This window comes from Vipera berus, assembly GCF_964194415.1.
Source record: "Vipera berus genome assembly, chromosome: 3".
In the NCBI taxonomy this organism is placed as follows: domain Eukaryota; kingdom Metazoa; phylum Chordata; class Lepidosauria; order Squamata; family Viperidae; genus Vipera; species Vipera berus.
Window position 1 is genome coordinate 177,104,692 of NC_138204.1, and position 18,817 is coordinate 177,123,508.

The 18,817-nt window shown below is 36.3% G+C and overlaps 1 protein-coding gene across 1 annotated transcript in view; it reads left to right on the forward strand.

Annotated features, from left to right (window-relative positions):
• XKR4 (XK related 4) overlaps positions 1-15,364 on the forward strand; it is a gene marked incomplete at its 5' end in the record, with an annotated part of 91,560 nt that extends 76,196 nt beyond the window's left edge. Inside the window, one exon of the mRNA XM_081324237.1 lies at positions 14,225-15,364. Within this exon, the coding sequence (XP_081180363.1) occupies positions 14,225-15,171 (947 nt within the window). The 3' untranslated portion in view covers positions 15,172-15,364. The remainder of the gene's footprint in view (positions 1-14,224) is intronic.
• Between the last annotated feature and the right edge of the window lie 3,453 nt (positions 15,365-18,817).

The following is an 18,817-nucleotide window of genomic DNA, read 5'->3' on the forward strand; positions in this document are numbered from 1 at the left end:
AAAATGAACAAAAGCAATTCCAACATGTATAATAAATATATTTGTCTCATACAACAGGATAGTTTTTTTTAAAAAAAAAAGTATGTCTAACTTTTCTTCTTGTAGATCACAATAAACAAAACAACAGTATTTATTTGGAGGAATGTTGTCAGCTTTTCCTTGATGTTTCACAGCACTTGGCTACTGTAAGCCTGTTTGGATCATATTGAAATTTAGTTGATGAGTATTTTGGAGCTTTATATATATAGTATAATAAAGTCCTAAATACTTCAATATTCGTTTTCAGGTTCTCCAATTCATCCACTGAAATATCTCCCCTTTTGGAAAACATAAGGAACAGAGAGGGAGATTAAAAAGGCAATAAATGCAAAAATAAAATTAAACTATGTATTTATTTATATGTCCTATTTCTTAACTGCCCATGTCCCTCAGAAAAGGGCTTTAGGTGGCATAGAACATAATCAATAAAATTAACATTAAAATTAGTATTAATTTAAGTTTTAAAATGATAAACATTATAAAATTTCAAAAGGTGAAAAATTCCAAGATGGGAGATTAGCAGTTGTTAATATAGGTGTGGGTCCTATTGGGGTCGGCTAGCCCCATGGTTGTGGGGGCCCGTGTGTTCCCCAGGCAAGGCCGCAGAGCCAAGTTTTGATCCCTTTGCAGAAGACCAAGAGACTTGGGGCTTTCCTCACCTCTCAGGACAGGATGTTCCACAATGCAGAGTAGCGGCAAAGAAGTCCCTCTTCCTAGATCCTGCCGGTTAATATTCTTTGACTGACAGGGTCTGCAGCGTATCTTCCCTACCTGAACAAGTGGGATGGGCTGATGTGATGGGGTATGGGGTGAAGCTGGTTCTGTAGGTAGCCTGGCCCTATAACATGTAGGGCTTTATAAGTGATGACCAATACATTGAATTTCAGCCAGAACCAAACTGGCACCCAGTGCAGTTCACCGAGCAAAGGTGTTATGTGTGTGTGTATATATATATATATATATATATATATATATATATATATATATATATATATATATATATATATATATATATTCCCACCCAATCAGAGCACACCTCCACCCACAGAACACACCCCCTCTGGCAGTTTAAAAAAGAGGAACAAACAGCCACATGCTTCTCCCAGAAGAAGGAAGCAGAAGCCACCAGCCTGATGATGACGGATGGGATTCCGTCGAAACGTCGCGCCTACACCTTTAGTTCTACGCGGGGAAAAACCCGAATAACCAAAGATCCACATATGAACACCCGCGAAAACCTCAAAAAACAAATATATATCCGTATATACTTGAGTATAAGCCGACTCGAGTATAAGCCGAGACCCCTAATTTTACCCCAAAAAACTGGAAAAAGTTATTGACTCGAGTATAAGCCGAGTATAAGTATAAGCTTGGCCCCTTCTTAGCAACATATCTATATTCTGTGCCACGACGAGCCGCTCGTTGACTCTGGCAGCATCCCGGAGCTGGCTCGGCCGCGGTTCGCAGGGTCCGCTCATCAGGCTGCCAGGCTTCCTGGCAGCACATCCCGCAGGGAAGGTCTGCTAGGGAGGCGGCAGTCAAGCGTTGTTTCCCTCCTCGTGTGTGTGTGTGTGTGTGTGTGTGTGTGAGACCTGCGGGAACGGCTGGTAGAGGTGGCGGCAGTCCGGCGTTTCCCCCCCTCATGCATGCGTGCGTGTGTCAGACCCGCGGGAATGGCTGGTAAGGAAGCGGCGTCCCCCCCCTCCTGAAACGCAAATGCCGGACTGCCGCCACCTTTACTAGCCATTCCTGCGGGTCTGACACACACACACACACGCACGAGGGGGAGAAACAACGCTGGACTGCCGCCACCTCTGCCAGCCCTGCAAGCAAAGTAAAGGTGGCGGCAGTCCGGCATTTGCGTTTCTCTGTGTGTCAAGCCCCGTGGGCTCGACACACAGGAAGGGGGGGAATGCCGGAATGCCGCTTCCCTACCAGCCATTCCCGTGGGTCTGACACACACACGCACGCACGAGGGGGAGAAACAACGCTGGACTGCCGCCACCTCTACCAGCTCTGCAAGGCTCTGCCGCTCCCTTCTCTCAGCAGCCTGGCCCGAATGAAGGGACAGTTCTTTTTTTTTTGTTCACTGGAGTATAAGCCGAAGTGGATTTTTTCAGCCCAAAAAGTGGGCTGAAAAATTCGGCTTATACTCAAGTATATACGGTATATATATGAAGCCAACCAACCAGGTGTGTGTGTATGTATATATATATATATATATATATATATATATATATATATATATATATATATATATATATATATATATATATATAAAGCTGTGGTTAAAAAAAATAAGTAGAGCAATGCTGCCATCTTAAGTAATGCTATTTCAGATGGCAGCATTAATAATTAATTTTGTAGTCATTATATGAATCAGCTTATACAGTTATAGATTCTAAATATTTTGAGCATTGATATAAAGTAGGAATTGCTACAAAACTTGAGAAGAAATGGTTCCTAGTCATGCATGCATAGACAAGGTATACGTATTGTCGATAAATGTCAGATATTTCTGACCATACTGAATATATTAAACTTACAGGCCTAACCTGTTTGTGTGTGTGTGTGTGTGTGTGTGTGTGTGTGTGTGTGTGTGTGTGTGCAGTCTGTGTGTGTGTGTGTGTGTGTGTGTGTGTGTTTGGGGGGAGAGAAGTACTATTCATATACTCTTTCAGCAGATACTGTTGTAATTTGTTCTCTATCCTGTATTATATTTCTAGCTGTTTTTCATGGTGCATGAGGGGATGGGCACCATTCTGTGAAAAGACATCTGCCAATTTGATCTTTGCTTAGCTAATTTCATTTTTCTTCATAAAATCTCAGAGATCCTCACTTAGTCATTGTACATGAGAATATATTTGTAATATGAAAAAATGTTCCAAGACATGCCAGGAGATCAGATTGCTTTTGATGTTTCAGCTAAATGAGTTAAATGACATGTTATGAGATATAGATTCTAGGAAGGAAATTTAAGGAATATAGCTGGTGAGATAGTGTCAAATTTAGAAGACACTCCCCTACTTTACTTTATCCAAATGGAGAGCTTTCCAGGCTTCTGATTTCTGCTCTGAGTTCCTATTTTGCCTTTATATGATTTATAGTTTGTTACAGAGAAATGAGGGCAATTCCAAGTTTTGTATGAAATCTTTATCAGCCTCAAATGTCACTATTAAATATCTGGCCATGAAGCAAAGCCCATCAGTTGCAAAGAACTATCCAACAGTAGCTTGGATAGTTGCCTTAAAGGATTGCTCATTCATATTAGAGATAGAAGTATTTATATTTTTGGGTACTTGTGCTATGATAGAAGCCCTGCTAGTTTTCTTTGATTTAATCTGACTTACATATATATTTCGAAGAGGCCCAGTTTTGTGTACTAGTTAAGACATCAGATTGGAAATCAGGAGACTGAGTTTTAGTCTTGCCTTAACCATGAAGCCAGTAGGGTGACTTTGGGCTCATCACACACACACACTCTCTCAGCACTAAGAAGAATGGCAAGTCACTTCCAAAACTTTCTGCCACAAAAGCTTCAGAGAGCAGTTGCCATGAATCAAAACTGACTTGAAGCACTAATTGTTGTTGGTTTTTTTTTATTGAAAAGTTTTAACATACAATTTTTCCCTTAAAAAATCCCCCCTCCCCCCCTTCTCCCTCCCCCCCTTCCTCTCCCCCCTCCCCCCCTCCCCCCCCGACTTCCCAGAGCTAAATACAAGGTATATATAAAAAAAAACAATCATAAACAACCATATACTAACAACCATAAACTCTAAAATCTATCACTCTCTAGCTTATATAGGATAAAACAAACCTTAGTAATATTAAATATATATAAATATATATAAAAAAAACTAATATAGAAAAAAAACAAAAAAAGGAAGACTTATTCAAATATAAAACTTCTTAACCCTATACTTGTTCTGAATAAACCCAAGCCATTTTCTCCCTTCCAAAATATAACATTCCTGCGAATAATCTTTCAAATAGGCCGAAATCTTCACCATTTCGACCAGGTCAGAAACCTTTAAAATCCACTCTTCTATAGTCGGCAGTTCCTCTTTCCAGTACTATCCCCGTAATTAAATTCAACATCAACTTAGTATATTCCATCAGACTTTTATCCAAAAAGCCTTAACCTTTTTACAAGTCTACCATATATGAAAATATGAAAATATATTACATCTTTATCACCACACCTCCAACATTTAGGCTAATAATTCAGATACATGCTTAGCTTTTTAAAATCTAAATACCATCTATAAAACATTTTATAAAAATTCTCTCTTAGTTTTCAAACTTGTATAAATTTTACATTCCTCACCCAAATCTTTTCCCACCTCCCACTACTTGACTGTAAGTACGTTGTGAAAGTTCCATAGACTTCTGCTGATCTTGTTCTTTTATCTTTTTTGATCGTTTTAAAGCAGCACGCGTCACCCTCTGTTCTCTGGGATCATCCAAAAGTGTTATAACTTGATCTCCTCCAGCACCATTCTCCTCTGTCTGTCCATCTTCAGCCTCTTGATATTCTCCTTCTCCAGATCCCTTTGCAGCATCCAGAAGTGTTAATGGGGTTGCTTTTAAAACATTATTGTAAAAATCACGTGCTTGCATCACAGTAACCAGACGGTACCTTTTACCTTCATGCATCACCATCAACCCAGCTGGAATCTCCCATCTGAACCTTATATCTCGTTGCTTGAGCTCTTGCACAAGAAATGTAAAATCCTTCCTTCTCCTTAAAATCTTTGGAGGAATTTCTTTTAGAACCAGAGCTTCTTGATCAGCAATCACGACCTTAGTATCATAGGCAGCTTGTATAACTTCATCTCTCATTTCCCTTTTTGTAAAATAAACCACCACATCTCTAGGCAACTTTCTCTGTCTAGCAATCCATGAGTTCACACGATACACTTTATCCATGCCTCCTTTTATTTCAGATGCTGGCTGATTCAATACCACTTTGAGAGCCTCAGAAACCAGCTGTTTTAGATCTTCCTTAATATTCTCCTTTAAACCTCTGATTCTAATGGCAAACTGCATCTGGAAATATTGAGCAAGACTCAATTCTTTATCCATTTTGTCTCTTAAATCTTCATTCTCCAATACTTTTGCTTCTAATATGGCATTCTTTTGAGTCAAATCTTTGACTTTTTCATCCAAATCTTCCACACATTCAGCCACTTTATACACTGAAGACAAAATGTCTACCTTCATCACCCTGTACTTCTGTTCCATCCTCTCCTCCATTCTCTCCTCCAACTTCTTCAATTTCTCCTCCATCTGTGCAAATTTATCACCCATTGATTCCAAAATTGATTCCAAGATTACCTGGGTATGTTTTTCAAGAGCATCTTGTAAATCCTTCGATGTCACTACATCAGGAGGATGCAATGCCTGCAATGATGATTGTTGCACCGGGGAAGTTCCAGCACTCCGAAGAGTTTTAGGGGGAGGTTTAGCCGCCATCTTTTACTTTCAATTGTGACGCACTTTCACTTAGAGTTTAAAAAGTCCATCAAGCTCGAGAGTAGAATAAAATAATCCTCTTCACCTTTTCCTCTTGTACCGCTCTGCCTGCTCTTTTTATTCCATAGTCCTTCCTTCAGGCAGGGGTGGTCGCAGACGCCTGGCTCTGCTCCATAAAGTCAGGAGCAGAGGCGCTGGCCAGCTGGGAGCGACCCAGGCTACGGGGGAGTTCAATCCTTCGGCCGCCCAAGCTGCAAGCTCAGGCGGCCCCGGAGAACTCAACCCCTACCTGGGGCCTCACCCCCTCCTCTTCTCCCGAGGAGGGGGCTTCAAATTCGCCCGAACAGCTGATCGGCGCTGTTTCGGGCGAAAAAACACTCAGCTGAGCCGCGGGCAGCCCGGGAAGGCTGTCTCCGTCGCCGCGGAGCCACCGGAAGTCACTAATTGTTGTTGTTGTTGTGGTGGTGGTATATTAAATCAGGCAAGCAAATAGAATTCAAATGGAAACTTGGTTTCTTATCCAGAATATTATTTATTCCATAAATAAAGTAGCAATTAAAAATACTGTCTTTATTTTTATTACATTGTAAATAACCATATTTGGTAAATTCTCCATGTTTCTATACGTACGTATGTAAAAGCTGGCACTAAATTATGTTTAAATATGAAACACATATGTGATGTAATAATTGACATTATGCATTACATCCTACTAGGAAAAGAAGCCACCAAGTTACTCACAAGATATAAACTTTAAAATTCCAATATGTAGAAATGAAACTTAAGGGAAAAAAAGCTTTAGAAAATGGTTGCATGGCTTTTTACAGTAATTTGGCATATCTGATAGATATTGTTCATTGTTTTGTGAACAACTAACATCCATAGTTAGCTGTTCTAAGGTAACAAAATATTGGTTCAAGTAAAGCGGGAGAATCATACACAACATGGAAAATGTTGCATTCCATTTCTTGGGAATTAGACTGGATTATTTTAGGCAGATTATATTTTGCACAATCATCCCATAATCCCAATGGCTATTTCAGGAGATAGACTGTATTAAATGTTAATGCATCAGATAATTATCACGGTGTCTTTATATTAGTCAAAATGAATCTTTTAATTTGTGCCATATATAGCAAGTTCTTTTGTTAGGAGATTAAAATCACTTTAAAATCTAAGTTAAAAATAATGTGAAATGTTATATTTTGATTTTTTTAAAGGACGACTTTTCACTTCTTTTTTAACTGTTCTTATCTATCATTAACATAATATATTATCTTAGTGTCTGGTTGCCAGAATACATAATTTTTGTAGCTTTATCTTTGCACGTTATGACACTTCTTTCTAACATATGGTGATAATTGAATCTTTAATACTGAGTCATTAGTCACCATGACATATATGTATTCTCATTAGCACCCAAAACTATGTTACTATGTGAATTAGCTGCTGGTAATAAGTTACAAAGTGAGAAATCAGCTTTAGTTTTAGTTTAGCACCCATATCACATATACAGCATTCCAAATCAGGTTGATATTTGTTAAAATGTGATTTGATCTAATTGTATTTATCCTATATGCATGATTCTATTCAACATCAAAGAGTGAGAAACAAACTTTATAACCAGCACTATTTATCCATTGTAGTAAGTGGTCATCTCCATATCTAAAAGTACAAATAAGAAATGTTGCCAGATACACACTACAATATATTTTAAACATCGGCACTTGCATTAAAGAACAATTGAGTAAATTTGAGTAAACATGCAATTGACTATATGTATTGTCAAAAAGTAGCTCAAATATGGTCAGATTGAGTTTTACATCAAATCAAGTGTATAATCTAAGGTACATCAGAATCTGAATATATGAAACTATCTTACCAAAGCCAAAGGAAATTAAATGGAAATTATAGAAGTATACATGATGATAAAGCCACATTTTAGAACAGCAGTCCCCAACCATTGTGGCTTGACTGCTTATCTGGGGAGAAAGAGGGAAACTGGGCCACGCAAGTGGTGGGCCAGCATGCACATGCATGTGCATACAGCCCTTGAGCAAGTGTAGGCCGGCACACACATGCACAGCTCTACTTGTGTGAACGGCGAGCTGGTGCGCACATGCACAAGTGCCCATTGGCCCACCACTTGCGCAAATAGAGCTGCACATGTGGCCAGCCACTCACGCAACCCATTTCTGAATAGGTCATGGCCCGGTAGTGGACCACAGCCTGGGACTTGGGGACTCCTGCTTTAGAAGACTTAGCAAAATTAGTACTTTCTGGAAATTTTGGGTAGTTTCCATGTAAGGCACATAACTTTGGATCTAGAGTCTAGACATCTCAGAAGAAGATGTTTGGGCATTGATATCAAATGCTCCCTGGGATGCATGTTTTTATAAAGTTTTAAAAACATGGTTGCATGATATTTCAGTAAGTATTAGTAAAATAAAACCTATTCTCTTCAGTTTCACTGGGTGTAGTGCGAAGGTGTTTGCCTAAAAAACAGCAGGAAGTAGGTCCCCCCTTAGCCAAGAAAGCCAGCTGGGTAACATTGGGCCAGTCACATCTCTCAACCCAACTTGCCTCACAGGGTTATTGTTGTGGGGAAAATACTGTAGGAGGAAGAAGAAGTATTAGCTATGCTCACCACCTATGAGTTGAGCAAATAAATAAGCAGAATAAAATTCTAATCATCTTTGTTGTCATCATCTTCATCAATCATCATCTCTTTCTTCCCCTTTCCACTCTTTCTTTTTTTTTATTAAAAAGTTTTACAATACATTTTTAAATACAAAAAACTCCCTCCTCCCCCTCCCCTCTCCCCAACCCTCCCCTACCCCCTCCCCGACTTCCCAGAGCTGAATACAGGGTATAGTGATACAAACATAAGCTAAAATATGCTAACAACAAAAGCCCACTCTCTTTCTTAAGCAACTTATAACGTGAATTGCATTTTACTCCATCCCACTCATTTTTATTTATTTATTTTGGTGAGAATCATATGCTCTGGATGCAAAAGAAGCAAATTTGCTATAACTGGATTCTGGATATAATTTATTTTAATCAATTTCTGACATTAATTAATTAATAGGTACTGAGCTCTTGCTTCCAAGCAGATGTCGAAAAGCAAACATAAAGAAGGATACTAATGCTTGCTAAATTGGTATATGAAATAGCTTGCTCCAGATTTGATTTCTAAAAGTAACAATAACTACAATTTTAAGGCAAAATACCTTTCAAGATACTTGTATAAATCTAGATTGGTTTTAAATAATTCTTTTGAATTCTTTGAACTTTCAGAACAATAGTACAGGTAGATTTGTCTCTTTACTGGAAAGGAACACAGTGATGAGATGTTGAACTTAACGAACGCCATAATATGGCATCACAAAAGTAGAAAGCCTGGTTCATGCACTTGGCCTTTACAACCTTGGACGTGCACCGTGAAGCTTTCTATATCACAGAAGCTCAATATCTGCTGTGGTATTCTTGTGCAAACAAACATGTAAATGTGTGCTATGATATTTCCAGGATTTATATAGCATTGAATCATAAAAAGTAATAAATCTGATATTGCATGTACTTTGACCTTTATTGTCTGGACCATAAAACCTTTTTAATATCCTGACTTATATTCAGTGAAATTTTGGAATGAGAATGCTTAGGGATCACACGGTAAAGGATAAATTTGAGGTACTTCAATGACATAAAACGAGAACATTATATTAAAATAAATCCTTATTTCTGAGAGAAAGAATCACAGTTGAATTTTAGAAAATATGGATACAAAAATATCTTAACATTTTAAATACTAAATAACCTCCCTTCAATTTTTTTTTAAAAAATAACTGTAGAGTCTCTCTGATGCATATAGCTTTCCATAATACTTGATATACAGTATATAATAAGTTTATGAAATAAGATTTTCAATAGTGAACAATATTACAATGAAAACAAGAAAATTTGAATAATTGAATGGTCTGTTACAAGGCTCTTTCACAAATAGGTAACCAATTTAATTTGCTTAAACAAGGGGTGGAACATAAAAGAATTACACAACTCTTGTGAATGAAAAAGAAAGATTCATTTCTATGTCTATCTGTAGGTATTTCTAAAAAGCTGTATGGTTGGCATTTATTTCTCAATTGCATGCTCAGATTTATTCTTTAAGATCCCAATGCTGTGTTGCACTATTGCTTCTTCCAATTATTTAGTTGTTTTGACTGTATTTTTACTGAAATGTTACCAATTTGAGCCATTCTACATGGATAAGAAAATGTAGAATACACATATTAAATGAGAAGATTAATAGACAGTGGAAAGTATAGTTTTAAAACACTCTAAATATTCTCACCGACCCTTAGCTTCCCTTTTATTGGTTTTTTTCCCCACTCTGTGCTATTTTCCCAACAATATTCCTTTCTCTGCCATAAATAAATTTATGTCACAGTTCTGGCAGAGACGAATAAAGCAGAACTCCAAGGCTTGAAAATTCCTCAAAGAACATGTTTAATAGTTACAAAGTATCAGCATGATTAAAAATGAAACCAAGTCTGAATACACAAGTAACAATTGCCCAATTACAAAGTTTAATGTCTTACCCACAAAATTATGCAACCAACTACGTTCCGCAATATACTCATTTGGTGGGCTTTTTTATGCAACACCCAGTCCCTAGTCACGGGAGCAGTAGATGACCTTGGTTCCCATGGGACAGAAGATTATTTTGACTAATGAAGCACCTGGGCAACCCCCCTCCCTCAATCTAGAATGAGAAGAAAAAATGGCTGCAGCCATGCTCATTGTAGGGTTGACATTTATGTAAATAAGATTTTTGACCACTTTTATATGGTTGAGTATATTTGTTCATTTATCAAATTTATATAGCTGGCCATCTCACAAAAACTCTGGTTGGCATAAAACAATTAAGGAAAAAAACCTATATAAATGTTTTTTACATTATTAAAATGTAAAAAAGAACATAAAAATAGAGTGGATATTAACCATGGAGCCATCTCAGGGTTTCATTAGTCCCCTGGGACCCTCAGGCATGACCACACAGCCAGGTCTTGAGGGATTTCTGGAGAATTAATAGGGATGGAGCTAACCTCACTTCAAGGGAAAGAGCGTTTCATAAAGTGGGTGCCATGGCATAGAAGGGACTCGCCAAGTGTAATTTCATAGCACATGCCTGGGACTTGCCAAATGTAGCTCTCTAACAGAGAGCACCCACAACACACCTCCTCTACCAGTTCTGGTGGGATGGGCAGATATAATCGAGAAGAGGCAGCCCTCAGATAACCTGACCCAATGCCATGAAGGGCTTTAAAACCTAAAATCAGCATAGTTTTTCTTTCTCTTTTTAATATATTTCTTTATTGTGTAATTGTGTGTGTGTGTGTATATATATATATATATATATATATATATATATATATATATATATATATATATATATATATATATATATATATATATATATATATATATATATATATATGTGTGTGTGTGTGTGTGTGTGTGTGTGTGTGTGTGTGTGTGTGTGTGTGTGTGTCATATGTTAACTCTTAGATTACCTTGCTAGGCCCCAAACATGGGGCAAATCTTTATTTCCTATTTTCAGCCTTATCTCAAAGGCCATCGAACAGGCTGTAGTCACACCGGACAGTTCATATATTTGTGTAAATTACTAACAAAGAATTTAGGGAGGCTGATATGCATTTCGGACTCATTAGTCTTCATCAGTCAGTAATACATATACTTTTATTGGGGGGGAAATCAGCACCTTGAACTTGACCTAGAAGCAAACTGACAACCAATGCATCTTGCAGAGGAGAAGTATAACCTGTGCTGTGTTAGAAACACACATAACTACCTGTACCACTACATTTTGCATCAGAGGAAGCTTCCAGATACACTTCCAGGGCATCCTATGTCAAGCGCATTATAGTGGTACAATTGGGAGGTGACTAGAATGAGTGCAACTGTGAAAAGATCTCTCTGATTTAGGAAGGGCACAAATGGTACATAGCACAAAGATGTGCAAAAGGTCCAACTGCCACCTACTCTTTGAGAAGATCCCCCAGATTGTGCAACCCAATCCCACCCTCACCAGAATTCATCCAGAAGTGTGATCAGTGCTGTTTCTGTCCCAAATTTAGGTCTTCATATCTTTTGAAAAAATCCAGACAATCCTCTTTCCAAGGCCCTCTAAACCTGCTGTGCAACCACTTTCTCAACCACATGTATGGTTGAGAATATGACTCATGCTTGAAAATTCTATATACAAGAATTTAAATTAAGAAAACATAAGTTGTTTTCACAAGTTTAAAAAAACTTTATTATTATGTCCTATTCACTTAGGCCTGTTAATAGGATAGCTAACAAATTGCCTATTATAGCAAATTTACAGCCAAAAGTAAAATAGACCAAAAAAACATTAAATTGTGCTGCAGTGCCACCTAGTGGATTATATATATTGTAAATTATGTGAATATATCTTTGTTTCTGTTTTAATAAATTACGTGTAAGTAATATATACCTAATGGTTAGCAAAAACAGTCCTTTTCTTAGAAAAATACTCATGCATCTTTTTAGTACTTCAGTGTCTGCATGGTTGTTTGAATTTTAACAAAAAACAATAGCAATACTAGTTTAAGCTGCTTTGCCATGTCACATTTTAGTACATCCTTCCAAGATTTTTGGATAGCCATACTTTCCCTTTTCTGGGAAAATAGCAACTGCTTGGGAGTGTGTTAGGAGTGGAGATGAGGGAAGAGAAAAATAAAAATCCTACATTTCTTTTTGGGAAAACTCACAACCTGAGCAACTTTCTTGCTCTCCTATATCTTTAATCAGAACTGCCTTGCAGAATAACAGAACATTTCAGCAGAGGTGTTCTTATATTCAGCCTGACTTGTCATAAAATTAATTAAAAAGGAAATTAAAAAGGAAAACATTCCAATATAATTCTTAGAAATCATAATATAGATAAAAAGATTTGGTTATTATAGACTATATCAAAAGAATTCTAGTATTTCTTGTAGTGCATCTTAAAGAGGTGACGTCAATCGTGAGAGCTTGAGAGTGTTTCTCTTTCTCTCCTTCTGATACTAAAAATAATGAAGGCACTTGGAAAAAGTAATGATTAATGCTAGAAATCTTAGGTTTAAAGGAAATCAAGGCAAACAAGCAAACAATGATAAATATAATTATCATTCAGAGCAAATGAAACTAGGATTTGATGGCAAGAGTTAACATACGTCTTATGGCACACAAGATAGGTAGGAATTCCTTAAAATGACTTAATAAAGGCACAGTTATAAGCAATCTCCTTAATATTACTTTAGAAAAAGGTACAAGAATGATAGTTGAGCACAAATGTGAGCCAGTGGGCCGTATAGCTGTAAAAAAATGCAAATTCAGGTCTCATGAAGGAAACCTAATTTCCAAACCATTCTAGCTTATTCTACTTTGGTTTGTTCTAGAACGTAATGTACTGCACTTTCAGGAAAAATCAGAAAAATTGTAGCAATTTCAGAGATGGGAAATAAGGAAGACCAAAAAGAGACTGGAGGATTTTATGTTTTAGCCTTGAGAAAAGTTTGCTGAGGGTGTCAGAATAATAGCTTTCTTCAAATACCTGAAAAGATGTTGCTGGAAGAAAGACAAGATCTACTCTTACATGTGGCAGAATATAGAATATGAAATAATGATTATAAGAATGCAGATTATGACTGAATATTAGAAAAAAACTTCTCAACTGTAGGAATAATAGAATCACCAAGCCTGAAAAGTGACAGATGCTGGACACCCATTTATTAGGACGTTCATCTTGAATTCCTGCACTGAGCAGTGAGTTGGACTACTAGATCTTTCCAAATGTTTATTCTGTGTTCAATATATTTCTGGTGTACACATACTGTATGCCAGTCCATTATTATTTTGATTTTTCTGCGTCTTAACCAAATACTAAATGTACTGTATTGTCCACTATTGCTAGGACATTGGATTTGAATTTATAAGAGAAATCATTTTACTTGCACAGGTAGGAGGAATTTTTTATCACTAAACTGAATCTGTTTCCTCTCACAAAAAGTAATATGGATTGAATCTAATAACACCATCAGAATATGGTAGGCCATCAGAATTGGGAATTTTGCTAAGTTTACGCCCGTGCTGAAATATGAACAAATTTTCATCTTCATATGTTTTCCATAAAATTTCCTAGTTCTCCCAGAATTCATCTGTTGAAAGGTAGAACATAATGCATTTTTAACTGAATTCTGAGTCTTTGGGGAAATGAGGTTTGTGTGTGTGTATGTGTGTGTGTGTGTATTTTATGCTGTTATATAATATTGTTATCTTACTGCTGATATGCTCTTACAGTTTCTGTCTGTAGAATAATTGTTGTCTTGTAGTCTTGTAATGAATTCATTACAGTTATGTTTGTTAAATAAACATTTTCAGTAATTAAAAATTCCCCTACATCTTTAAATTCCTGTTACAAAATGTCATTTATCAGACTGTAATCTTCCAGCATAATTCTTTGTTTGATAGGTCCACTGGAAGAAAATATACACATGATTGCACATACTGCAGGCCTTGCTAGTAGGAGTGTAATGAGATTGTGCATGTTTTTTCAAAAGTCTCCTTTGTCAATCTTCATTAATGACATATCCTGTATTTATTGCCCTTCCTTTTCCTGTAGGTCTTACTGCAGCAGCATCTCTAGTATCTTTGGCATGGGCACTGGCTTCATATCAAAAAGCTCTTCGTGACTCCCGGGATGACAAGAAACCTATCAGCTACATGGCTGTAATTATTCAATTTTGTTGGCATTTTTTCACAATCGCTGCCAGGGTGATTACTTTTGCTCTTTTTGCTTCTGTTTTTCAACTATACTTTGGAATCTTCATAGTCCTTCATTGGTGTATCATGACTTTCTGGATTGTCCATTGTGAAACAGAATTCTGCATTACTAAGTGGGAAGAGATTGTGTTTGACATGGTTGTTGGAATAATTTATATCTTTAGTTGGTTCAACGTCAAGGAGGGAAGGACACGTTGTAGGCTTTTCATTTACTATTTTGTGATCCTTTTGGAAAACACCGCCTTGAGTGCTCTTTGGTATCTGTACAAGGCTCCTATGATTTCTGATGCATTTGCCATACCGGCACTTTGTGTGGTGTTCAGCAGCTTTTTAACTGGCATTGTTTTTATGCTGATGTACTATGCCTTCTTTCATCCTAATGGACCACGATTTGGGCAGTCACCAAGCTGTGCTTGTGAGGATTCTGTAGCTGCCTTCACTCTTCCTGCTGAAGTAGCATCAAGTACTTTAAGGTCTATTTCTAATAATCGGAGTGTCACAAGTGAACGGGATCAGAAATTTGCTGAGAGAGATGGGTGTGTACCTGTCTTTCAAGTAAGGCCAACTGCACCTTCAACCCCTTCATCCCGACCACCAAGGATTGAAGAATCTGTCATTAAAATTGATTTATTCAGGAATAGGTATCCAGCGTGGGAAAGACATGTATTGGACAGGAGCCTCAGAAAGGCCATTTTAGCTTTTGAATGTTCTCCTGCTCCTCCACGACTACAGTATAAAGATGACGCCCTTATACAGGAGCGATTGGAGTATGAAACAACTCTATAAATACAATGAATAAAGAAAACTCAGTGCAACGGCTATGATGCATCCAAATAAAAGGGTACTAATAGGGCCGTGGCAATAACTTAATTTCATTCTACAGCAGATCAGGAAGCTATAGCAGTGTCCTTAGTCTGACTACCATCATGATTATCATTTGATCCACTGTACCACAGTCTATCTCAGTAAGCCTAAAAGAAGCAGCATACAAAAACCTCAAAAAATCATTATTTTTGACTGAGAAATAGACTTAGTCTGATTACTCTGATTTTAAAGTGCATTATACGGAATTTAAAAATAAGACAGGAAGGGTTGAATGAGTGACATCCAACACACTAGTGAGTGGGGGTTTGTTTTGTTTTTTTTCCTTTTTAGATAAATCCCTACATATGTTTTTAAGCTGAGTATGTTTGCATACTTATTTACAAAATAAAGCAGCAGTTTAGAAAAAATGGTCAGAATAACTAAATTCATACAAGGCAATGTTACTGTTATATGAATTCTAATTTCTATGAAAGAAGTTAATATAGTTATCTTGCATAGGTAAATCATGACACATTTTCAAATGAGACATTGAACAAGACATTGACAATTTTTCTCTAATCTAGAATTCTATTTATAATCAAAGAAACTTCATTTTTATTTGATTGAATTTTCTTTTCTTTTTTTAAACAGAAATCAATATTTTATGTACAACTTCAGGGTACTTTTTAACAGAAATTCTATGCAGGTGATTCCCTCCTCCTTCCTCAACTTTCAAAAAGAATTGAGAGTTTAGATGGTTATTGAAAATGTAAATTAAATGATAATCATGATTAAATTTAGTTGCAAAAACAAAAAAAGAAAAGAAAAGGGAGGGAGGGAGGGAGGAAGATGGAAAAATACCAAAAAGGTATACATCCCATATACTGAATCCTGTGAAGATTACCTATCAGAACAGCAGCAAAAGAGAATAGGTGTTTTAATCTACTATATATGAATAAAGCATCACAGTATGCTATAACCTTTTAGTGCCAAATATTGTGTAATTACAAAATTAATATAATATTATGGTTTGAAGAAGAGATAATGTCCTAAAGAAATTAGAAAGAATACATTGTACTTTCTACAGTTATAGTCAATGGTGTTTAAGCAAAAAAAAATCCCCTAGTTTGTAAGCATACAAACTACAGTATATACCTTATAAATAGTACAATCTGCAGTAACCTACCTTATGTACAAGATTTTCTTGAAAGGGGTAAAATCTGTTTCATTGTACTTAGACATATTGGGTTTCAGTTTCACAAAAATGTATTTCAGTGAGCCTTGGATTTAATGCTACCCCACCTCTTGTCATCTGATATGGCATCTAATAAGATTAAAAGTATCCAATTCTATACTAGATGAAGTGCTATTTCACTTGACATTTTAATGTGAGTGGAAACATACGATCTTGTGTAGCTTAATGCTCAATGTTTTTCCAACTATACATATTTCTGATTAATAACATGAAACTTGTCTTTAATTAGGTAGACAAAATAAAATTAATCTAATATTTTAGGCATAATTTTGTTTTTTAAACAAGTTAATAGTTAACACAAGCTAATAAAGAGTAAGGAAAAAAATAGAAAAAGCAAAAGATGCATGAAAAATGCACCCAAAATTACTCTAAAATTTCAGTACTCCTCACAGGTACATCAAAAGAAGAAGGGAAATACATAAATCCAAAGTTTACTGTGGTTCACTTTTGTACAGCTAAACTACACTTTAGCCTTATAGACAAACCAGCTAACTGTCAAAAAAATAGTTTTCCAAATAGGTATCTGGGCATGATTCTAGGAAGTATCTTTTCTTACGTTAAAAGTATCCTTGATGGTGCTTTTGGTTGTATTAAAGGTGCAAGTCAAAATTTGATAGTATTTTTTTTAACAAAAAAATTGGTGCAAACTGGAATAACTCATGGATTATGTCAATATTTTTGTAAAGCAAAAACTCAGTACACAAGTTGTTACTTTTTATAGGCAGAATCTTTTCACCTGTGACTCATTGTCTTTATTAACTTAAAGTTTAAAAATTAGTCCATAATTATATCCACTAGTCCTTTGTAAATTAATATAACTACATAGACTTGATGCTATATTAGTTTGTTTCACAATATCATGCAATATGAAAATGTCCACTTCTACCTTTGGAATATTTCAAAACAGTGAAAACTTCAGAAGCGTGCTTCAGATTTAGTGCAGTGTGTACATTGAATGCTTTATAATGAATTCTGATGAACTCTAAGCTATGAATCAATATTTTCCAATCTGGAATTCTCCAATGTTGTTGGGAACGCAACTTGCAGAATGTGAAACCACAACAGTGGAGACTTACAGATTGGAGAAAGCCAATTTATAATTAGGTTTAGCCTGAAATTTTGCACATTCATAGTGAGATTATAGTTTGCTACTTCAGTTATTCTCCAGATTGTGGCAAGCTGTATTTTCATAATGTTTCTGCAATATATTAGAAACTTCAAAAAGTGAGATGGTTCATTGTGTTATTCTTTAGCAGAGGTATAATCACCTATTGCAAATATCAGCAAATTGTTTATGAATATAAGCAGCTGCAATAAGCAGGTATGTGAAGCAAATCTTTGTACAGTTGTATTAACAGAAAACAACTTCCCCGAAATATAGCCCTACATAAAAGTGCATGTCCTTCAGCAGTCTCCCTTGCAATTGAAGATTTCTTACTTCAATTTAATTAATTCTTTACTGGATCTGCCAGTAAAGTTTAAAAGTTTAAGATTATGGCATGTTAAATTTGTACTGCTTCAAGCCATGATGCAATTGTATTGGCAAATGTTATGTTGTTATTTCAATAGACATACGAGTTGAAATTGTGAAATATGTTTTCAATACAAACTCAACATTACTGGTCCATTACTAATTTCAAGTGGCCCTCAGTTTGATTTCAAAAATCAAAAAATCTGACAAGAATGGCCCATCCTTTTCCTGCTGCTTAGGGTGAAAGAGAGGCAGGTGTGGGCATCCAAGTGTGCACGTGCAAAACAGAGAGAGGAGGGGAAAAGATGAGTCATCTCACGCTCTTCCCTGTCCCTGACATCCATTGTTTCAGCTTTACCAAAGTTCTCCAAGGAATTTTTGTTGAAGGAGGACAGCACAAAGATCACCTCATGTGTATGTTTTGCATGAATTTCGACAAAGCTCCACTCAATTAACAGTCTTGCATTTGTGGTTCTTTTCATAGCATGTCTTTTGCATAATGTTATGTCTGCCATTATAATGTGTGGAACAAGATACAGTATAAGAGAAGAGGAGGTTTGAGTTTTACAAAGTTTGTCCAGATGTGATAAACAGCATCATGTTTTGAATAGACAGGTCTGAACAAAAAGCAGGATGCTTGTTTCTCATTTTATAGTAAAGAGTATGAATATTTATTTGGCTTTGTAAGGGCTGCCATGTCTTAAGGTTGAACTAATGGATCCTGCATAAGATATATTTGCATGTTTTAGTAATAGCTATCTTATAAAAGATAATTATCAGTTCAGAGATATAATTCATTACTATGTCATTTTTCCATTATGGTGATTTGGACAATTTTCAGAATTCCATGAAGACAATCTTTTTCTTCTCTTCTTTAGCTAGGAAGGAGCCTTTATATTCAC